This window comes from Stigmatopora argus, chromosome 15, assembly GCF_051989625.1.
Source record: "Stigmatopora argus isolate UIUO_Sarg chromosome 15, RoL_Sarg_1.0, whole genome shotgun sequence".
NCBI classification, from domain to species: Eukaryota; Metazoa; Chordata; class Actinopteri; order Syngnathiformes; family Syngnathidae; genus Stigmatopora; species Stigmatopora argus.
The window spans coordinates 6,652,066-6,674,978 of record NC_135401.1 but is presented as its reverse complement, the minus strand read 5'-3'; the positions used below and the strand labels follow the sequence as shown (position 1 = coordinate 6,674,978).

At 43.4% G+C, this 22,913-nt stretch overlaps 4 protein-coding genes and 1 long non-coding RNA gene across 14 annotated transcripts; 3 read left to right on the top strand and 2 right to left on the bottom strand.

Annotated features, from left to right (window-relative positions):
• Window positions 1-39: 39 nt before the first annotated feature.
• LOC144089383 (uncharacterized) lies at window positions 40-8,061 on the bottom strand. 8 transcript variants are annotated; one of them, XR_013305053.1, is made up of 9 exons: window positions 6,960-8,061; window positions 6,846-6,902; window positions 4,787-5,411; window positions 2,970-4,374; window positions 2,240-2,375; window positions 1,564-2,160; window positions 1,156-1,223; window positions 932-1,077; window positions 40-143 (listed from the first exon to the last, which is right to left on the bottom strand). It is a non-coding gene; the product is annotated as an uncharacterized LOC144089383 (long non-coding RNA). The 8 variants fall into 8 exon arrangements; XR_013305054.1 differs by lacking the exon at window positions 6,846-6,902 and having other exon boundaries at window positions 4,787-5,203; window positions 5,276-5,411; window positions 6,960-8,060; XR_013305055.1 differs by lacking the exon at window positions 6,846-6,902 and having other exon boundaries at window positions 2,970-3,188; window positions 4,218-4,374; window positions 6,960-8,059.
• Window positions 2,865-5,921, top strand: LOC144089382 (neutral cholesterol ester hydrolase 1-like). The gene is made up of 6 exons (XM_077620145.1): window positions 2,865-3,136; window positions 3,720-3,963; window positions 4,033-4,102; window positions 4,178-4,349; window positions 4,694-5,003; window positions 5,076-5,921. Exons 1-6 carry the CDS (start codon window positions 2,984-2,986, stop codon window positions 5,381-5,383), a joined length of 1,257 nt encoding a protein of 418 aa, XP_077476271.1. The 5' UTR covers window positions 2,865-2,983; the 3' UTR covers window positions 5,384-5,921.
• LOC144089380 (tumor necrosis factor ligand superfamily member 10-like) lies at window positions 7,595-12,730 on the top strand. 3 transcript variants are annotated; one of them, XM_077620141.1, is made up of 6 exons: window positions 7,595-7,774; window positions 8,794-8,847; window positions 9,450-9,495; window positions 9,583-9,702; window positions 10,575-10,840; window positions 11,403-12,730. In XM_077620141.1, exons 1-6 carry the CDS (start codon window positions 7,658-7,660, stop codon window positions 11,610-11,612), a joined length of 813 nt encoding a protein of 270 aa, XP_077476267.1. In that variant the 5' UTR covers window positions 7,595-7,657; the 3' UTR covers window positions 11,613-12,730. The 3 variants fall into 3 exon arrangements, with proteins under 3 accessions (XP_077476267.1, XP_077476266.1, XP_077476269.1); XM_077620140.1 differs by having other exon boundaries at window positions 7,596-7,774; window positions 8,722-8,847; XM_077620143.1 differs by lacking the exon at window positions 8,794-8,847 and having other exon boundaries at window positions 7,596-7,774.
• A 253-nt stretch (window positions 12,731-12,983) lies between these two features.
• Window positions 12,984-18,310, bottom strand: msl2a (MSL complex subunit 2a). The gene is made up of 4 exons (XM_077620139.1): window positions 17,318-18,310; window positions 16,333-16,638; window positions 14,954-16,014; window positions 12,984-14,345 (listed from the first exon to the last, which is right to left on the bottom strand). The coding sequence occupies exons 1-4, from the start codon at window positions 17,490-17,492 to the stop codon at window positions 14,040-14,042; spliced, it is 1,848 nt and encodes a 615-aa protein (XP_077476265.1). The 5' UTR covers window positions 17,493-18,310; the 3' UTR covers window positions 12,984-14,039.
• A 313-nt stretch (window positions 18,311-18,623) lies between these two features.
• On the top strand, window positions 18,624-22,726 carry pccb (propionyl-CoA carboxylase subunit beta). Its single transcript, XM_077620144.1, has 14 exons — window positions 18,624-18,869; window positions 19,502-19,621; window positions 19,689-19,757; window positions 19,836-19,892; window positions 19,958-20,071; window positions 20,166-20,276; window positions 20,354-20,462; window positions 20,544-20,664; window positions 20,877-20,958; window positions 21,091-21,214; window positions 21,295-21,503; window positions 21,581-21,679; window positions 21,772-21,871; window positions 22,306-22,726. The coding sequence occupies exons 1-14, from the start codon at window positions 18,648-18,650 to the stop codon at window positions 22,425-22,427; spliced, it is 1,659 nt and encodes a 552-aa protein (XP_077476270.1). The 5' UTR covers window positions 18,624-18,647; the 3' UTR covers window positions 22,428-22,726.
• The last annotated feature ends 187 nt before the right edge of the window (window positions 22,727-22,913 follow it).

Below are 22,913 nucleotides of genomic sequence, written 5' to 3'. Positions count from 1 at the left end.
TATATGTGTTTGTCTTTATCTAACAAATGCAAGTAACAATCCAAGTTAAAAAATTTATTTACAGGTAAACATTTCAACATACTTAGTTGGCATTACATTGAAGTGTTGATTGGTGTAGCTAGTCTTTTCTCTGGTTTGTCCACCTGTAGACATAAGACAATACATTTTAGTTAAAGGTTCACAAAACAATTTTACACTTAAATAATTTTTTGTAAAAAAACCGGGGGAATAAACAAAATAAAATTAGAAGAAAAAAACCTGGGGGAATAAACACTTAGAAAATAAAATTAGGAAAAAAATGGGGTATATACACTTAGAAAAGCTGGGGGAATGAAAAGAAATAAAAAAACTGGGGGAATAAACACATAGAAAATAAAATTAGGAAAAAAATGGGGTATATACACTTACAAAATAAAAAAAAAAGCTGGGGGAATGAAAAGAAATAAACTGGGGAATTAACACTTGGAAAATCTGGGGGAAGGAAAATAAATACAAAAAACTGGGGAATAAACACTTGGAAAATAAAATTAGGAAAAAAAATGGGGTATAAACATTTAGAAAAGCTGGGGGAATGAAAAGAAATAAAAAAACACTTAGAAAAAAAACTGGGGAATAAACACTTGGAAAATAAAATTAGGAAAAAATGGGGTATATAAACTTAGAAAAGCTGGGGGAATGAAAATAAAATAAGAAATTAAAAAAACTGGGGGAATAAACACTTAGAAAATAAAATTAGGAAAAAAATGGATATATACACTTAGAAAATTTAAAAAAAGCTGGGGGAATAAACACTTAGAAAAAAATGGGGTAAATAAACTTAGAAAAGCTGGGAGAATAAAATTAGGAAAAAAATGGGGTATAAACACTTAGAAAAAAAATGGGAATAAATACTTAGAATTCCTGCTCTAACATTAACTGAGATCCTTCTTACCTTAAAGATTTAGTCAAAGAGCTGTGGAAATGAATGGCCAGTGAAACATCACCATGATGATTTAGGCTTTTATTTAATTTGGATTTCAGAAGTACAGAGACACCATATGATTCAAGTGGGCAACTTGTGAAGAAGATCTCTCAGGCCTGTTGCATGCAAAAAAAATAGCAAAAGTTAGAATATATAGAATAGTGATTCACCTTTTTTGGGGGGGGTAGTTTTACCTGGCCCAGTCTCCTCTTCTATAACCTCAATAGTGATCTAGGCATGCTAGAAGAGCTGCATCTTGGTGCTAAACAGGGAAAATTTGCACACAAAAAAGCATAAATTAGCATATAGAGCCTGGAGATTCAACAGATTTTATCTTGAGGGAACACTTGATTAAACCAAGGTATTTAGAGGTTGCCAAACAATTACAGGATAGATCAATCTAACAAGAAATTTATAAACGATCAAGATAAAGAATGAAAATAAGTTAGTGAGTGCTATTTTGCCTTTTCCAGACAAGGCGATTAAATACACAGGCAGGCAAGTTGGCTTACCAGTTTTGCACAAGTGATTTTTTTTGTAAAAACAGAACAATTACAAATCGGAAACGGGTGTTTAGCACTTGCAATGAAAACTATCATTACCAGGAACTCAGTCGTGCCTCTGGATAACATTCTAGATTGAGCATTTACCCAGCAAATGGTCGGTTGATGTCTCGGCGTTGTTTGATTAAATGTCAAGTCTTGCTACACGAATCAGTAATGGAGAGAAAACGGACAACATACTTTTAAAGTCAAATCGTGACGCTAACGCTAATGCTAACTAGTAACATACAGCACACAGAAAAAGAAGCCCAAACTTAAATTGTCGACGGTGTGTTAAACCTGTCATTAAACTAAGAGATTTGTTGGCATTTTGGGCTCAATTGATTGCTGAAAAATCTCCCAATAGTGTGCTAAAAACGCATTTAGGTCAGTAAATTGCTCTACTCCTTACCTGGTTGGCGTTCTCGCCGACCGTCAGCGTAGGGAATGGTTCCCAAAAGGAAGGGCTACTGCGCATGCGCTTAATTAACTCGGCTGCGTCACCAATAGGTGTAACCACGCCCATATTGTCCCGTCACATTGAAAGTGGAAAGGTTGGTGGCTTGCTTACTGCGCTCCAAGAGGTGGTTTGTCCTTCCAACTCAATGTCCATGTTTTGAAGATGACGTAGAAAAGTCGTGTTTTGTGGTCTTGATGCTATAAAACAGTACGTATTAGTAAACCAATTTCACCAAATATTGATTATTATTTGACTTAGTATTTTACATCAACTCACCATTATTCCAAGCCATCTGACTCCATTAAAAGTTTAAAATTTGACACGCAAAGAATGCTTCATTGCATTGTATACAATAACTCAGTGGTGGGCCATCAGGGCCTGCAAGGCCTTCTCTGTTGGTCTAAAATAGTATCTGAAACACAGACTGATGTTTATTATATTTTGTCCATGAATATTTATGATGACCATGTATAGTGAGGCTTTTGCTTGCAAAAATGACCATGTATAGCACAGGTGTCAAAGTAGCGGCCCAGGGGCCAAATCTGGCCCACCACATCATTTTTTGTGGCCCGAAAAAGTAAATCATGAGTACCGACTTTCTGTTTTGGGATCAAATTAAAATGAAGATTATAGATGTATATTATATTTCATGAGTTTCCCTTTTAAATCAATAATTGTAATTTTTTAATCATTTTTTTCTGTGATTTTGGTTCAAATATCATTTTGTAAAATCTAAAAATATATAAAAATATTTTGTTTTCCACTTTAATATGAACATAATGAGTTTGAAACAAATATGTGGGAGAATTTAACCAAGCAAAATAATAATATTTTAGAAGCTATTTAGTACTTGTAATGATTAATAAGGCGTGGCTTTGTTTGAACTGGAAAGGCCGGCCTAACCCCTCCCAGTCTTGGGATATTTACCTCTGTTATCTTTGTCCCAGTTAAGACAATTATTGCACTTTCATAGTGTCAGCGGGGCAAACCTGCGCTACGAGATTACCTCCAGTTTCCAGGATGTGTCTGCTGCCGTGCTTGCTGTCGGCGGCCATTGCCGCTGGCCTGGCCGTGGCTTTCCGCTACTCGCTTTACAAGCCGCTGCCTGCTGCCATTCGACAGCAGGGGAAGCTTTTGCTGCTGGATGACATACTCCGATTTTTCAAAGGCCTGGTGAGTGAGCTCGAAGGTGGTCAGGGCAAAATGCTGTTCCACTCATTGGCTGCTTTTGATTGACAGTAATAAGACCAAATAATACAAACATTTCCAGCTATGGCACTACTAGAGCAAATTTACCCTGAAAGCTGAATTTAACCACACATTCAGACATAAAAGACGTGCTGAACGGGTACATTTCCAAAGAACGCCGTTTTTTCTGATTAACAATGCAGTAACGGTCACTCCCAGTTAACGTGAGGACAAATGGTCACCATTGCTTCTCGTGGCGACATCGGCTTTGTGGTGAAAGGCACAATTAGTCAAGGGTTGGGTACTCTTCTAAATAGCAGATGAATGAAAAAAAAAAAAAAAAAAAAAAAGAGATCCTGTATATCAAGTTTCCTAGTAGATTGATTTCAGCATGTTTTGACCCCTGACCTAATGGACAGACATTGCTCAAGTGACGAGCTCCCTCTAGTGTTAAAACTAAGAATTACAACAGAAGGCAGGCTGAATTTAAGCGTCTTGTGTGAGCCATATTCAAAAATGTTTTCTCAAAATAAAATCCGATTCTGGCATGGCCTTCTTCTTGCTTCAGGGTCTCGTTTTTGAGTGGCTTGGTTTTGGAAACCACATCAAACTGGCACGTGATAACTCCGAGACCCCCGGCACGATCAAGAAACCCAAGACCGAGACCGATAAGGATGGGTGCTCGGTCAGCGATACGGCTTTTGACGGCGTGCCCGTGCGGGTTTACCAGCCCCCGCCGGAAGCTGGCCAGGGCCGTCTGAAGAGGGGGCTGCTGTACATCCACGGAGGAGGCTGGGCCTACGGAAGCCCCGGTTAGTCACCATCTCTCCTCCTTTCTTTTGGTGCTATTTGCGTGAAATCTATTATTTCTGTTTTTGCAGCTGATGAAGAATACGATTACAACAGCCGCCAAACGTCCAAAGAACTCCGCGCGGTCGTGGTTTCGGTCGAGTGAGTTTCAAATTTGGTGCGGAGCTTGGCCGAGAAATATTTTGTCTCATGTTGACATCTCATACTCTCGCAAAGTTATCGTATGTATCCCGAGACACGCTTCCCGACGGCGTACCTGGATTGTTTGGCGGCCGCCAGGTGCTTCCTTTCCACGGAGGTGCTGGCCCAGTACGGCGTGGACCCGCTGCGAGTGGGGGTAGCCGGGGACAGCGCGGGCGGAAACCTGTCGGCGGCGCTCGCTCAGACGGTGAGTGGCCTCGTGATGAAGACCCCTGTTAGGGTTAAGAAAGTCAAATATGATGAAATTGGCTCTAACATTATCATACCTGTCAACCTCTGCCGATAACTGCCCTTATAAATGATTATTGATTCCCCTTACAAACCCCCCAAAAAACCTTACAAACACCGTACGACTCGTACGAGTCGTACGGTGTTTGTAAGGTTTTTTGGGGGGTTTGTAAGGGGAATCAATAATCATTTATAAGGGCAGTTATCGGCAGAGGTTGACAGGTATGCATTATACACAATGATTTTTTTTCCGGGGCTGCGGCAGAAATCCGCCTCCATATTTGTCTTTTTTCTTTTTTAAAGATTGCTACCGATGACAGCATGCACGTGAAGTTCAGCGTGCAGGCCTTGATCTACCCGGTCCTTCAAGCCTTGGATTTCAACACTCCGTCCTACCAGCAAAACCGCGACATGGTCATCCTCAGCCGTTCCTTCATGATCCAGTTATGGCTGCAGTACCTGGACGCCGACCTTTCCCTGGAGCCGCGCTTCCTCGCCAACGAAATCATCGCCGAGCTCTCGCCGGAGCTGAGGGCCCGCGTGGACTGGACCGTCCTTCTCGATCCCGAGTACCAGAAGGGCTTCCTTCCCGTGCGGGAGGAGAGCATGAAAAGTAGGCAAAAAATCAATGTTGAGAGATTTAGATGAATAGAAATGACGTGAATAACATTGCAATTTTGCTTAGTTACCCGCAAAGGACTCCTGCAAGTCATCCCGACTCTGCTGGACGTGCGCGCGTCACCCCTTTTGGCGGAAGCCGAAGTCCTGGCCAAGTGCCCCAAGGCCTACGTCATGACGTGCGAGTACGACGTGCTGCGAGACGACGGGTTGATGTACGCGCGGCGCCTGAGGGGCGCCGGCGTGGCGGTCACCACCGAGCACCACCTGGACGGCTTCCACGTGTGCTTCAGCCTTGCCACTGGCTTTTTCAGATTAGACGTCGGGGTGAGGTCCTTCAACTCCTACCTTCGATGGCTCGGCGACAATTTATAGCCACGGCTAGCGAGTTCAAAGCAGTGTGCTGTAAGAAATCAAAATTGGCCAATTTCATTCAAAAGTCCCAGTAAGTGAATTGAAAACACAATTGAGAAATATCATATTTCATTTAAAAAAAAAAACTAAATAACAAAAAACCCACAAACTTTTCATATAAATCGGTGATAATCATTCTTTTAAAGGCTGAAATGGTTTAATGCTTGGTTAACCTGAATAAAACCTTCTTCGGCGGCGTGTGTAACGGGCGGCCATCTTGGGAAGGGAAACTTCTAAATTTAAAAAACATTTTGCGTGGCATCGGTACATTTTTTTCTTAATGTACCGGATACTGATGACTTCATTTTAGTGGTATCGGTTTACTTTCCGGTACTATAATATGTGTAACACTACTCGGTAATCTGTCTGCAAGTGTTGCACCACTATTTGTGTTCTTTCATCATGGGCAAAAAAAATGTCTCAAAGCTTACTGTGTTAATCTTTCTGTATAATGCATATTTTTCAATTAAAGGGGAATAAAATAAATGCACAAATGTGACCCTGCCAGGAAAAATGACAAGTTTGTGGGCGTTAAAGGAAGGAATGGCTTCTTTCAATTGCATGAAGCACCTAGTTGTTGTTGTTTAAGGAATACATGTGCTAACTTGCTGCTATAATTTGGGAGGCAGGGGGGGCTCTCTCAGGGTGTCAACTTCCCTCCCTTAGGGGAAATGGCCCTTCCTTCAGAAGTCAACAACTGGAGGCCATGACAGATTAACTCTTCGTCTGCCATTGACAGCAACGGACAACCAATCTCTTGACAGGGAGGATTTGAATGAGCGTTTTATTCGTTCATTCGCCCCTCCCACTCAAAAGGGATTGGACGCCCAGCGTCGACAATGGCACGGGAAGGTTCACATTTAACGCCAGCTCTCCCGGTTGTTGTCAGATTTCCATTATTTTTGCCTCACATCGTAAAACTTGGGTGTGTGTAGACTTTTTGGGAATTTTTGGAATTCCCTGTTTGCACACTTTGTACCTTTTTTCACGATTCCCCTGCCAATGACAACTATGGCGACCACCCCTTAACAATGTAGAGGTCATTCGGGAAAAAAAGTTGTAGATCACGTCTACAATTGAAGGAAGTACATTTTTCCCCCCCAAGTGCTTTTCATCCTGATGTGAAAATGTGCTGCCTTTGCGCCACAGACATAAATCTACGTTCACGGAAATTACTCACAGACGACTGACACGCATGAAAGACATCCAGAAGAATTAAAAAAATTAATAAATAAATAACAGAACGTGCGGTCTATATTCAGGCTGACATTAATGATTATTTTTTTCCAATTCGTCACTGTAATGAACTCGTAAGAACTTTTAACCTTCCAAATCCCTTAAAGGGACAGACAATTGGAGTGTAAATGACTTACACATTGCTCAAAATATTTGTCAATGGAAACCATTTGTCAGTTATACTTACATTTTAGTACAAGTGCAGGCGATAATGTGTGTTAATGGCAACACGATGGTGGGCAATCTGGAATTCATATTCACATTTGATTGAAAAATAAAATCATTATTCAGGTCTACGTACCTTGTTAAATAAGATGAAGCTGTTGTCTCTGTCCCTTTAATTTGCTGCTAGCCTTTCCCAGGAAAAACAGATTGGACATCCATCAGCGTCAATCGCACCCAAAAAAAAGGATGTGAACAATTTTAGATTAAAATGTGTCCCATTGATTACAATGGTTAACATTTTTTTCCATTTTTTATTGCATTATTTTTTTGGTGAGTCTATACAATTTTGGTCACTGCTTTCAAATTTGCCACCATTTTTTCCTGTAAGCTTAATTGGTATTTTTCTACAGAATGTTCATATCTTTTCCCCAAATTGAACTTTTCAGTCCTTTGCATAGCTTTATACATTTCTTTGAAACATCAACTTATGTAGGCACAGTTTGTCAGTTTTCACATGATGGAGAACTTCGGCTATTTGCTGACTTTGTTAAAAAAATTGCTTTAAACTCTTTTTGCCTTGCTCCAAATATTTCAATCTTGATTTGAAGGAAAATCCAAACTTGGCAGCCCTATTTCCCATAACGCCTTTAAATGTTTGCCTTCCTTCCAACATGAATTGCTGTAATGATGCAGTCAAACCCCAAACTGTGACACCCTACTGCTCCTCCTCCTCCTCCTCCTCCCCTCTTTCTCTCTCTCCCTCTTCTTATTCTTCTTCTTCTTCCTCCTCCTCCTCCTCGTGGCGTCCGCTGGACTTGGCGGCGCGGCATCGAAATGAGCACTTCCTGGGGTTCCCCGCACGGCTTCTGGCTGGTGGCCCTGGGCGCCGTGCTAGTGCAGACCCTCGCCCTGGTGGTCAGCGTTGTCTTCTTCAACAGAGTCCTGCACACGGTAGGCGGATCCTTCCTTCTTTCCTTCCTTCCTTCCTGTTGGACTTTATGAACGCCGTCAAAGTGCGGAAGTTAAAGTCGCTGTCATGAGTTTCGCCTCATCAAACAGGAATGCGAGCGCTTCGCGGAAAAGGGAGCGCATGGAAGGCCATCTTCAATAGGACGCAGAGTTTTTCAGGCAAATCTCAAGACTTGCATCATCAGTTAATGTTCAATCACATGAGGGGGGAAAAGCTCTTTGTCAACATGTTTTCAGTTGAAAGACAAAATTTAATTGGAAGCGTGTGTTGAAATTAGGGCTAGTACCATTATTTTGATAGACGATTAGTCACAGATTATTTTTGTTGACTAACCGGCTCAAATAAAAGAGCGGGGCTTTATATTTTAGCTGGAAATGTTCATTAGAACCAAAAATGATCTATCGTGGGACTGCAGAAATCAGAATATTTACAGTCTTCTTTACCTTTTGCCATAAAAATACGTTCATAAAAATGATAACAATACAGTAATCCCTCGAATATCACGGTTTATGTAGACCAGACATGGTCGTAATTAACGAAAACCCCGCAAAGTAGGATCACCCCCATAATGACTACCATAATAGGACTAAATAAGTTATTGCTTTCTCAACTTTTTTTGGCTTACTTTACTTTGAATAAGCTATTAAAAATCGGGGAATAATTAGGAAACACATAAGATTTAAAAAAAACATAAGATGTTGACGATTTCCCTTTTTTTATTTAAAGAATTTTATAAAATAAACAAGTGTTTATTTTTTTGCTTTCTTAATAAAAAAATGAATCACATTTGTGTTTTAACCCAAGTAAAAATTTGTTTCCATTTTTATAGTTTTTAACCATATTTAAAGTCTAAAATAGAGGATTTGGATAATTCGATTTTTGACGATCATTGAATGTTCTAGAGGTTTCCATTCACGGTTGTTTACAGATGCAGGACGGGTTTTCCGATGGGAGTATGTCATGTTTGACTGACGTTGATCTCAACTTTCCGTCCAACCAGAAGAACGACCCCTGCTGGCAAGTCCTGCAACAACTTCGCTACCACATTGAGAAGGTTTTCTTTCCGTTTTAGAACAGTTTTGTTAGCCTGGTTTTGTTTCAAAAATGGGTGTTTGAGCCTTTTTTGTGCGACCTATTACAAACTGGTGACGGGCAATTTTCCAAACCTCGAAACGGTTGCATTACACTCAAAATAGCTCCTTGAATTTTTTGTGTGTTCATACTTTGGAGATGGAGGATTCAATCCCAGGGTCTGAGCTAACTATGTGAAGTTTGCATGTTCTCCCCGGGGCCATGTGGGTTTTCTCCGGGTACTCCAGTTTCCTCCCACATTCCAAAAACATGCAAAGTGATGACTCTTCCAAAACATGGATTCTTCAGACTTTTAGTAGTAATCCTGTTGATGATGAGTCAAACTAGTGGGTGGAGAATTTTTTTCCAAACCTTCAAAACATGGATTTTTTCCCCTAATAAGGTTGCTTCCAACTAAAATGGCTAATTTCATTTTAATTTATATAATCGCCCCAATTTCATGACAATAAGTATAACTGTTGACAGGAGCAAATGTTCCTCAAGACTGTTCTTTTTCTTCTTAAATCCTCCATTTAGGACATTCTTCTTTAGTGCTAAAGTACGTGGTTGTGGTATTTGTTCCAGGCGATGGCGACGAGATTAGAGAAGGAAATATCTTCAGGCGTGACAAGTAAGAGCTTATCCGGCCGGCCTTAACCCAAAGAAGACAAATGATCTTTCCCACCTCAACGAATTGGCGTGATTGTGTGGTTGGCAGATAAGCTGACAGACGTCCTTCCTTTCCTCCCCGACGGCCACGTAGGCCCCTCCGACGTGGCGGCCCACGTGACCGCCACCTCCACCGCGGCCGTCTCTACTTCCTCACAGACGCAAGAAGGTAAAAACGCTGATGTTTTTTCTCAAGCACTTTTAGAAGTGAACTTTTGCACGAGGTGAAGAATGGGCTGGGAGCTTTTTTTGATCTTATCTCTTCTCAGCCTGCGGCTATGTTGCACACTCGCTCGCTTCAAATTTCTTTCTCTGTGGGAAGTTTGCCGGGTTACCCGGGGGAATCTTTTTAAACAGTTTTTTTCGTATGAAAAATATATAAATAGATTTTTTGACGTAAAAACGGCCCAACTTTGACGACAACATAAATCCAATCTTTTCGAATTGGAAAGTAATGATCCGATGAATCAAAACAGATATAAAATATTACGTTTTAAAATGTCTTAAATGAAAACAAGGAAAAATGACTATTTTTAAAGTCGAATATTTTTAAGCGACATTGATTTAAAAATGACCACATTTTTGTGGCTTTTAAATATATTTTTGTAGATGTTATTTTACTTTTTATCATTTGAAAGGAGTAACTTTTTTATTTAAAAATATTACAAATAAAGTATTTTTTCTGATGTTGATGAATGTTTTCTAAAAGAACAAAAAAGTAGGCCACTATTTTAATATCTCTCAGTTGTTGATAGTTTTTTGTAATTAAAAAAAGGGGAAAAAAGTCATAATTCTTAATTTTCATTCTTCAAATGTTCTATAATCAAACAAATTAAGAACCAGCATACAATGGATAACTTTGAAATATAAGCCGTATTCAATTGGACAGGGTAAATGACTAAATAAATGGTTTGTGTGCATTTAAATTAAATGATGGAAGTATGTGTCGAAAAAAATACTGAGTAGTAACCGGCATTGAATGAAAACTAAACATACCCAACCTTAAATGACCTTGAGTACATTTGAAATATTGGTGTGCAGAGGTCACGAGAAGTTACCTGGGCGAGCGTGTGACGGTATGGGAAGGTCGCCGAGGTCAATCCTTCTTGCACAATGTGGAGTTGAGAGGAGGAGAGCTGCTGGTGCCCCGGGCCGGTCTCTACTTTATCTACGCTCAGACCTACTTCAGACTCTCCTCGGACTGGAACAAGGAGCAGGAGGAGGAGCACTACCAGGACCAGGACCAGGACCAGGACCAGGACCATGGACAGGATGGAGCCCAGCTCGTCCAGTATATTTATAAAAAGGTTAGAAACAAAATTCACGTCAGTTATTTTATGCATACTAGTGTTGCCACGATTAAGTCATCACCAGGTCATTGATTAACAAACAAACAGCCATTTCTTCTTTATAGCCCTGGCTCTTAATAGTAATTACAGTAATCCCTCGAATATCGCGGTTCATGTAGACCGGACATGGTCGCAAAAACACGAGGTAGAATCACCCCCATTTAATTATAACAATTACTTTCATTTGAATGTTTTTAAGCTTTTTTTGCAACGACTAAGCAGTTAAAAGTAATTATAAATGTGATATATTTCTGCTTTGAAAAATAATGACGTGTTTACATAATATGCATTGTCAAACCTTCCGTGCATAATTTTGGTTCCAATGCAAGTTTCCAACCTTGTCGCTTATGTGTAATTACGGTAATTTTCCAATGGACTGACCGGTCCATTAATGGCAAAAATGATTGGTCACTCGCTAAATTAACTATGTGTGGCAACTCTAATGCATAAAATAATTGTTATAAAAATTCTGTTGTGCTTGAAATACCATGTTTGAAATGTTCCAACGCGGTTTCCGTAGATGAGCTCCTACACGGCCCCCATCTTGCTCATGAAGTCTTCTCGGAGCGCCTGCTGGCCACGGGGTCGGGAGCCCGGAATGTTCTCCCTGAATCAGGCGGGCACCGCCTTCTTGCAGCCCGAGGACCGCCTCTTCGTGGCCGTGGGTAACGCCAGCGCACTGGAGGCCGACGGCAGGGCCAGCTACTTTGGGGCCTTCCTAGTGGGTTAAACTCGCGATCGGGACTCGCCAATGATACACAAAAAACACATTACTTAAATGCTCACAGTAAATGTGGTTAGGGCTCCCCCGCAGGCGGCGTGAGGAACTGCTGGACACAATTTCATGGCGGGGGCACTCGCGGATGCAAAAAAAAGCAGTTTTCTTGAGTTACAGAGACACAATTAACAGCTGGACTTGACGGTTTGCAAACGGAAAAACTTCTTTGCAGACATTTTTTGTTGCATTTTGCTGATCAGGAGGTCTAAGAAAATGGCTTTATCTATTGAATTGTTGGTTGAAATTGTACAGTAATACCTCGCTATTTCGCACTTCAACTTTCACGGCTTCACTACATCGCGATTTTTTTCTATTAATTATTGTTTTTTTAAGTTCATAAAAATGTGAAAATTCCCACTGAAACTCGTAACCAGAAGCCGCTGTTGCTACTAGGACTCAGCACTGATAGGGGTGACCCTCCTTCGCAGTTTTTCAATTATCGCGGCCATGCATGGTCCACATTAACCGCGATAATCGAGGTATTACTGCAGTTTGTCTGGTTGGCTTGCCAATATCAATGACCCAGGGAGCTAATTTGAGTTACATATCACAAATTGACTGACGGCAATCAGTGTACAATGCACTTTGGCTTGTAAACACAAGTGCAGTAACAAAAATGTGCAAACAGCATGCTAAGGCTAATAATGATGCTAACTATTTTTAAATAGTAAATTGAACAACTATTTTGGACTATCTACTGCCACGGACAACGATAAACATTGGATGATCATGTTTTAGTGCTATTGATAGTGATAGACTTCCAATCCATTTTCGACTCCCAGTCAAAATGGATTGGGCATCTGTCACCACTAATAAGTTAATTTATGAAATAACGCATGGTGTCCTTGGCTGATTTTCCCAGGCAGAAAACAAATATTTTAAATAACGTTTTAATCTACATTTTGTAATATTGAAAGCACAATAGTGACCTCTTAAGGTCAATATGTGAACAAATCCCAGAGCTCTGTAATTGCAGTGAATCGTATTGGTTTTATTTAAAACTGTATTTCAAGATGGCCTTTTTGTAAGACTTTACGTTTAAGTATTGTTAATAAATGGCTTCTAATAACAAATAATTGTCATCATTTCAAATTTTTTGTCAACGTAAGTTTTATTTCTTTTTCTGTACTTCCTGTAACACCAGAAAACCTGTAACATTAGAGCAGCTATAACAGTAAGAATGTTATTGATGTGTTGCTAACTGTATATTAACCTTTAATGAAATTCTAATTTGTCTATCATCGCCAATCAGTTAATATTTTTCGTCAATTTTCAGAATGTTAAAAGACTGAAATCAGACACAGAGACGGACACACACACCGGTGAAAAAGTACAAAACTATTATTTAATTGACGTGTCTTTCTTACTGAATGTGTCCATGTTCTTATGGCAGTGAATGTTTTCATCCAACACTTTTTGCGATACAAAAAAAAACAACTAAAACTAATCCGGCTTCAAGTAATGCCCCAAAAGACAGATACAAACGCACACATATGGGAATATTACATTATATATGTTGAACATTGTTATGTCATTACCCGCTTGCTACCTAGGGGGAGATGCTCTATTTTGCCCAGAGTCCTCACTCTGTTGTTCATTAGCAGTCTTTTTTTGTTGGTTTTTAATTCATATTTTGTTGGTCCCTCATTTGCTGGACCGATACAGTGATGACGCACTAGGACACACACACACACACGCGCGCACACACACGCACGCGCGCACACACACGCACGCGCGCACACACACGCACGCGCACACGCACACACACGCGCACACACACGCGCTTCCACAAAAATAGTGTAAGGGAGGGAAATAAAACAGTAACAACAACCTACAGCTTGGGTTTTCTTTGCTCGTAATCAAGTGCTTTGATGTCAGGGTTGCCGGTACGTTAAAAACTATTGCCTTCGAGGGGGGAGTTTGATGGGGAAGGGGAGGAATTGAGACCGTAGACCAGAGGTCTCCAAACAAGTCCTCGAGGGCCGCTGTGGGTGCAGGTTTTTGTTCCAAGCGATCCAACACAAACAGTTTAACCAATGAGGTTTCTGCTGAAAAAAAGAAGCACTTGACTGCAATCCACTGATTGCACTTCTAGGATAGGTTTCCTCTTACAGGTTGGAACGAAAACCCACACCCACTGCGGCCCCTTCTGGAATAGTTTGGAGGACCACGGCCGTACACGATCAAATACACGCAGGCACGATACAGGAGGTTTGGCAAACCCACACTAGTCGGATCGCAGAAGAAAAGCAGCTGCCGTAGTGCGCCCCCCTTCGGGGAGGGGCAGGTGTGGCGAGCGGCCATAACATTCAATGAGCACCGGGAGGAAAAAAAATAAAAAATCGAAATCAACGAGTCTGGCCCACCTCCTTTCAGGCTTCAGCCGATGAGCAGCTCCAGGCTGTCCTCGTAGGCGGGGTCCCTGGGCGGGCTGCTGGCCGACAGGAAGGCGGTGGCCACCGGCGCGCCGGTCGCCGTGGCCACGTTGAGCAGGGTCCCGGCCCGGAGGCCGCTGCCCGTGGGGCTGCGCAGCGCGGCCGCCGCGGTGATGCTGGTCAGGTTGATGCCCAACGTGAGCCGCGTCTGCTCCAGCGCCTTCTCGGGAACGGCGAATGCTTCCAGTTTCTTCTCGCCGTTGGCCATGTAAGAGTTCTGGCAGCCGCGGCAGATGCAGTCCAGGCACGCCTACACAAATAGGAAATGATCAACCTGTTGGCTGACGTCAACAACGAGCACCCTTAAAATTGCCTTAAAATCGTTGAATTTTACAATTTCTTGCGTATAAGCCGCCCCCGATTCACAATTTTCACCTCCATATTCAGGGTTTTAATAGGGAGTCATGTGTTACTTTGAAGGGAAATTCATTGCATGTGGTATTTCTGAGAAACTGTATGAATCAAAAGCAAATGATTATCATAAGGAAGTTAATAATTCATCCAGTAATGGTTGTTTTCTTACCGCAAAACAGAAAATAACCAACAAAAAGTAAATGTTAATTTGCCAACATCTACTGGTGAAAAAGAGTATAGCAACGTTGTAAGTCTTGTATGCATATAAGTCGTACCCTTGATTCAGTCATCTTTTTTTGTTACAAATGCGGCTTATATGCGAGAAAATACGGTAACGACTTTTAAAAAATTTCATGCAAATTAGATTATGGAATTAAGATTTCGGTGAAAACCAAATTTGAAATATAATTTATTACGAACGTCTTTCTGAGCCTATAAAACATGAATTTCAGAATTATATTATAAGTAAATGACAGAAATATTTTCAATATGGCTTATTCTTACCTTGCGGTTGGAGTAACACGGGCAGCGCTGCCCCCTACAGGTGAGCACCGAGGGGTTCTGCGTGGCGCGTCCACACTTGCAGCCTTTCTTTTCCACGGGTTTCTTGTAGGGGGGCCGCGGCGGCGGAGGCGGCACCAGGCAGCCTGACAGCTGCAGCCGCTGTTCTTTGCTGCGTTCCTTACTCTTGCTGCCCGACCGTGCTTTCTTTTTGGCGCCCACCTCACCGTGCTTGCGGGCACCCTTGCTGTGGCTGTGGTGAGGGTGGTGGTGATGATGGTGGTGGTGGTGATGGTGGCGGGCGGGCTTAGACGGCGCCCCGTTGCAGAGCGACGAGTAAGCGTGCGGCGGCGCAGCGAATGAGGGCGCCGCGGCGTGCTGGGCGCGGGGCGACGGCGGCCCCTGGAGGATGGAGGCGATGGGGAGCGGTTTGACTTGCTCGCGGTCGCTCTCCGATCGCGAGCGCTTGCGTTTGTGACGCGACGACGAGGGCGGGGGAGCGAGAACGGGCGGGGGGAACGCGGGACTCGCGTGCGTCCTGTCCGTATGTTGCTGCGTGTAATTGTGGGCGGCGTCCAGCTGCAAGTACATGTGGGCTTGGCGGTCCTGGGTGGCGTCGGCGGGTGGCTGCAGAGGGTCCAGAGTCTGCAGGACCTCTTCTACGCTGAGGAGGAGCACCTCGCCCTCCTCCAGTTCCCTTCCGCCAGGTGCGGGGGCGAAGGCCCCCGTGGGGAAGGCGCCCGTGGTGAAGGGTCCAGTGGTGAGACTGAGCTCCAGCGTAGCCGTGTCAGAAACGGAGAGACCCGTCGGCGGGGGCGGCGTCTCCTCCATCAGTTCGCAGACTTCCAGCTCTGGCGAGGAGGGCTCCAGGCTCTCTAGGAGCGCCCCGTTGCACTCCCCAGGTTCCAGGTAGAGGTCAGCGGGTTCGCGCAGCTCCTCGGCAGGAGCGGGTGGGGACTCGGCGTCCGGCTCCAAGTCGCCGTCCTCCGCCAGGCCGCCATCTATCAGGTCACTGTCCATCAAGCTTTCGTCCACCAATTCACCGTCCTCAACTGGCTTGCCGTCTGCAAATTTAAAAAATGATAATTCAACACAGGCCATTCTAATCTGACCTTTCAGGGGGAAAAAAGAATTGGGAAAACTGTCACCAAATTGTGGAAGACTTTCGATAGCTAGTTTAGACCAGTCCAAAAGGATTTCAATTTAGTGAACAAATAGTATGGGTATAATATAGATGGGTCTAGCATAGTCATGAAAATTTTAATTAAATGCTACATGTATAATTCGTGGTGATAAAAAATGGCCCACGCTGTTATGAATATATTCCATTTGACCCTGGATTGAGTGTTAATGACAACGTTAACTGCAAACATTTTCCCTACTTGTGCAGAAATCCAGGGGGTCCGATGATTCCGCATCCTCCGTAGGTCCCACCAGCGCCTCCTCCAGCAGCGCCATGAGCTCAGCGTTGGCGCTGACGCACGGCAGCAGCCCCGAGTGGGCCACGTAGACGCACAGCTTCCGGTAGAGCCGCACCAGCAGGTTCAGCTGCTTGTCCTCCTGGAAGCCCGTCGCGTCCCGGCAGCGGAGGCACGCCGCCCGCCCCACCTTCTGGCCCCGGCACCCGAGACACACGTGGTGCGGACAGCCAGGGTGCGGCGCCGACCAAGGATCGCGGACCAGCTCACCTGGGGAACGGCAAAAATCTTGTTTTGAGCTCAGTTTCTGCAATTGATCCTCCAAGATGAATAAAAGACACTTAAAACATGAGCCGTGTTTGATTGGGTAGAATGGAAGCCTATCCCAGGGTACAAGGAGACCAATCCCACTCATCCCTCCACCAACACACCTAAATCAAATAATCGGGATCAGTATGAAGCTTCTGGACAGCTTGCTGATGAGTTGATCATTTGATTCGGGTATGGTAGAGGAGGGGGATATGGAAAACAGACTGGATAGGGGCTCTCGAGGACCGGAGTTGGCCACCCCTGATCTACATAATCAGCTTTTTCCAGCATTTTTGACCGCGATTGACATTTAATCGTTATGAACTAGAGGCAAGGGACTGCCATCCTCTCTCAATACAAATAGATCGGACCTCCATCATCGTCAATGGCAGCCAACGACTTAACACACCGGCAATGATCATAAGTGTCTATGAACATTTACTAAATAGTACAGAAATAACAACGAAGGGCCGAGTCATGCTTTGATAAAGGGGAGGGGGGAGGGGGTATAATTTGACAGGGGCCAAGCATCGGTTGCCCGGGCGACGAGGAATTGTGTCAAACGCCGCCACCGTCGCATACGTGTCCATAAATAACAGTATAAATATATAGTAAATGTAAGAATGGGAGCGGTACTCACCACAGACCAGACAGGCCAGCGACTGTCGGAAGAAAGGCATCAGCGTGTACATGTCCGAGAAGGTGTGCGGCTGCCGCGGGTCACACTGCAGCACGGCCCGGCTGGCGGACACGTACAGGGCGGCCGCGTTCACCGGGTTCATTGCCGCCTCTCCGGGGAGGATTTGGGTTTGCATGGAGGGGAGAATATCCAAAGAACACGTTGGGGCTAGTTACGTTTTACTCTTCAGTCCGATCTCGGGGTAAACCATACGCCACAAACTGGCTGGTTTAGCGTCCGCATATGAATGAGAAGTGCTCACGATCGCGGGGAAGCTAACATGCTAACAGCACTAGCATCCCCGCTCAGCGTTATGTATACAAATACAGAAAACCGGCGCTCGTTATGGAAACGCTCACTCGTACGTCGTCATCATCCCTCACATTATTATATCGATCGTCCGGATGAAAGTTGTGGTAGTCGAGCCATCTTCAAGGGGCTCGTGTTAACGGAAGCTGGCGCGCTAGTTTAGCCAACTAGCTCGCTCGCGGTGTAGTCGTCGCTAATTGCCTCGCACGGAAAGAAGCCAGGCGATGCCATTAATTTCCTTCCCGGCAGTACCAATGCGATCGCTTAATATAAATACCATCAGAATACGTATGTGGTTAAATCGACTCGGTTAGCATCAAGCTAGCGGCTACGAGGCGCGCGCTCCATGTAAACAAAGCTAACATTAGCCTCCCCCTCCCCGAAAAAATAATAGCAATCGGAATTGTTCAAATTCCCCCCGGGCTTCCTCGTAGATAGGGTGGTTCTGGATGTCTGCTGAAGCTGCGGCGATGGTTTCTTTCATGCAAGCTATCGCAAGGGCCGGCCGACGAAAAGACACCTGACGCTGATTTTGCCTTTTTAAAATTTCACCAATCATATGATTTCCACTTCCTCGCGTCAAGCGTAGTCCCTGGATGTAGCTTCGCTTGCTCAAACACAAACGGAGCTCACGCGAGACTTTGTCAGTTACCGTGGTGACAGGTTTCAAGGGCGGAAGTGGGTGGCTTTTTCCCGTCACAGCGCCCCTTTTGAATGTTATTGAACACTGCCACGACGCTTCAAAAGTTAAATACCGACAAGAATCTACGATTTAAATCATTCTCAACACGTGGACTTATAACTTTTCTTACTTTATTGCAATAGTAACTAAATTATTGCAGACATAATGATCAGCTAGTGGGAAAATAATACAATTAGGTCAGTTTCCGGTTTCTTCTGCAATTCAATTGGTCGAAAAGGACCCTCCCACGCACGCTATTGGTTTAGATGACCTGTCTTACACCGGAGAATACGCGCATCCATGATGGCGGCCTACAGTGTTGCTCGGGGAGGCCGCGGGTTGTTCGACTCCTTGAAGCTGTCGCTAAGGATTCTGGCACCGATCAAACATGGCGCACCGACACTGCCGACGAATCGCTACTACTCGGTCGGCCATCTGTCCGTCAAAGAGCGCATTGAACAGAAGCGCAAGGCAGCGCTGGCCGGAGGAGGTCAGAAGAGGATCGACGCTCAACACAAACGCGTGAGAACAAACTTTAAAACTTTTCACCACGTATCTTTATTCCTTCATGGGGTTTCCAATGACCGCAGCAGACGTCCAGTCTTTTATTGACGAGATGATATGGCATGGATTTTTGCTGGAAGCTCGCCCAGTCAAAAAGGGTTTGGACGTCTAGTGTCGTCATTGGCACTGAAAGGAACATTCACAGTACCCCAGTTTAAATTAGTTAGACATCTATTTTGACCATACCATTTATAAGTTACATGCCATTAAATTAAAAAAGTCTTATTGGGGGTGATAACTTTCAGTTTTTCTGTTTCAATTTGATTCATTATTTTTATTGTATTTATTCGTTTATATACTTTACAATTACTAGAATTATAATTCAGACTAGAGGTTTTTATGGAGTTAATTTAAACTTTTTTTATTAGCTTGCCCTCTAAATGGTTAAAGCTGTCACTTACAAATATCTTGGTATAGTTTGCAAGGTACCTCTCGGTAATATCAATACAGAAAAACTCCCATCATAAAAGTTTTCCTACTTCTTATCTGACAAAAAAATCTAAGTTTTTCGACCCCAAAAACTGAAGATGCTCATAGTTTTCTAACCTTTTAAAGATGTTATAAAAAATAAAATAAGTGTGGCTGTGCAGGGAAAACTGACTGCTCGTGAACGAGTGCAGCTCCTCCTGGACACTGAGTCCTTCGTGGAAACGGACATGTTCGTGGAACACCGTTGCTCCGACTTTGGCATGGAGCAGGCTCAAAACAAGGTAATTATCCCAACCCACCTTCCTCCTCCTCCATGGGTGAGATGTCACGCCCATCTTCTGGCTTTAGTTCCCCGGCGACAGCGTGGTGACGGGAAGCGGCAGAATCAACGGTCGCTTGGTGTATGTCTTCAGTCAAGTAAGCATTGCTATGAAAAGAGTTATGCTACGTTAGGAAAACACAAATTGACTTTGAACGTTTTTTTTTTGTGTTCAGGATTTCACCGTCTTTGGTGGCAGTCTATCTGGAGCTCATGCGCAGAAGATCTGCAAGGTGAGTGACACGGATTTCCAGCAGATGTGTCGTAGGTCCAACTGGTTTTGCTGGTGCTTTTTCAGATCATGGACCAGGCCATGATGGTGGGAGCGCCCGTCATCGGCCTCAACGACTCTGGAGGCGCTCGCATCCAAGAGGGCGTCGAGTCTCTGGCGGGATACGCCGATATATTCCTGGTAAAGTACACACCACCAAATTAAATAAGTTAATGTCTCATGATAAAAAAACTGACTAATTGAAGTGCTTCTTCCCATTTTTTTAATATTCCAGAGGAATGTAATGGCATCTGGGGTTGTCCCACAAATCTCCCTCATTATGGGACCGTGTGCGGGGGGCGCCGTTTATTCGCCTGCCCTGACGGACTTCACCTTCATGGTCAAGGTAAAGTGGGTAAAATATCTTATATGGGCTCGGCTACACTAGTTAATTATAATTAACACACACGCACACATATGCAGGACACATCGTACCTTTTCATCACGGGTCCTGATGTGGTTAAGTCGGTCACCAATGAAGATGTTACTCAAGAGGAGCTGGGCGGAGCCAAGACACACACAAGCGTATCAGGTCAGTTCACTTGGCATATCTTGTTTGTTCTTCTCAATTTCTGTGGAAATTTGGAGTGGTTATTTATTTATTTTTCCCTAGGGGTTGCGCACCGTGCGTTTGAGAATGATGTGGAAGCGTTACTGCACCTGCGGGACTTCTTCAACTATTTGCCGCTCAGTAATCAGGACGCTGCGCCAATCAGGGAGTGTCAAGACTCCAGGTAGACAAAATGGCTTGGAAAGTGTTCACTGTTTTAGCTGACCTGCTAATTAAAACAATACAAAATAAACAGTAGTGAAAATAGGATAGGAAGAATCTGCAAAAAGCATTTTTCTAAGTGGAAACTAAAATATCTGACTTTTTTTTTTTGCATTGGGGCACTGGTGCAATTGTCTCTGATTGAAATTGTCAGTTTATTTTTCCTTCATTCAGTGAACGTCTTGTCCCAGCGCTGGACACAATTGTCCCATTTGAGTCAACGAAGGCCTATGACATGTTGGACATCATCCACGCTGTAAGTGCTAAAAACATCATGGGGAATAAAATCAGTTAATTTTAGGGTTTCATTTAGTATATCTGAATGATTAGTGTCGACAATATCTATAATTATCGCAGATCACGTGACCTCTTTTGTGATATTTGCCAGATATCGGATGAGCGCGAATTCTTCGAGATCATGCCAGACTACGCCAAAAACATTGTGGTTGGTTTCGCCCGCATGAACGGGCGCACGGTGGGCATGGTGGGTAACCAGCCTAAAGTGGCCTCCGGTGAGTCATCGCCATGGCCACGCCTCCCCTTTGGGAAAATGGCATCGCTTAGTAAATAGCTTTTTTATCTTGGCGCTAAGGCTGCCTGGACATCAACTCGTCAGTGAAGGGTGCTCGCTTTGTGCGCTTTTGCGACGCCTTCAACATTCCCATCGTGACCTTCGTTGACGTGCCGGGTTTCCTGCCGGGCACGTCCCAGGAGTACGGCGGCATCATCCGACACGGAGCCAAGCTGCTGTTCGCATTTGCCGAGGCCACCGTGCCCAAGATCACCGTCATCACCAGGAAGGTGGGGAATTTCATCACCTTTACGTTGGCTATATCAAGTGATACTGATCGTTATGGCACACACGTGCGCCACTGTAGGCTTACGGTGGCGCTTATGACGTCATGAGCTCCAAACACCTGAGAGGAGACGTCAATTATGCTTGGCCCACAGCTGAGGTGGCTGTCATGGGCGCCAAGGTACGGAGCCATATTGGCACTTGAAATTTCATGTTTAATTACATAGCCAGGAATCCATTTTTTTAATAAATATTATGTACTTTGTGTGGTAGGGAGCTGTTCAGATCATCTTCAGGGGGAAGGTAAACCAGGCAGAAGCTGAAGCAGAATATGTGGAAAAGTTTGCCAATCCTTTCCCTGCTGCAGTTAGAGGTAACAACAAACTTGGGGTCACATTGTCTCGATTGTTGGTCTGTTTTTTAGGCTATTTTTTATGTGGCAACTCAATTTTGTTTAAAACATTGTTTTGCAATATTTTTACATTGCAATTAAAAAAAAATCTTAATTCAAGAATTTAAAAAAACTTGAGTTTACAGAAGGGGATAAGGTCAGATTTGGATTTAGCATCCCAAAATACAAACAAACCATGTGTAATGAACATTTTGTTGGTTTATATGAAAAACTGAATTATTTACATTTGAACCTTAAAATGTATACATGGTAACGCTCTAAGAATTTTACTGGATTAAAAAAAATATCTTTATCATTATGAAAATATTCCAATAAATGATGAAATGCAAATGACATTTGACCATGGATGGATTTTTGAATCCAATTGTTATAGCTCTCCCTTACCTTTGTGTCAGGTTTCGTGGACGACATCATCGAGCCGTCCATCACGCGCAAGAGGATCTGCCGAGACTTGGAAGTTTTGGCCAGTAAGAAGCAGGTCAACCCGTGGAAGAAACACGCCAACATTCCTCTGTAAAACTCGGCACGGTTCCTTTTACCTTGTCTGTGGAAGCTTGGAGTGTATAAAACATAAGCATTTCAACCTCAAGATATCATTTGTGCAATTTTGCATGTCCTCATCAACTGATGCATTTGATTTGTAGCAATATTTTGTTCAGTTTTTTCCCACCTTCAACATCACTCCAAATGTATGGATTTAGGTCAAGCAGAAATTGTGCCTTTTTTAATTGTAATACAATAAATGGACTGAAGCAAAAGGTGCTTTTTTTTAAAGTGGAAAAATAATAAATCTTTGATTTGTGAAAAGGAAACTTACTTACCTTGCCATATTTCTTGTGCAACAGAAACTATTAACTGCAGGAAAAAAGGTTTCAATTTTGGAATGATTAAGCCACATTAGATATATAAAAACATAATTTGGATCATTGTCTAATGACAGCGTTCTCCAAAATTTACTGGTAAAAAAAACAAAGGATTAGACTTAAGGGATAACTTAAAGAGA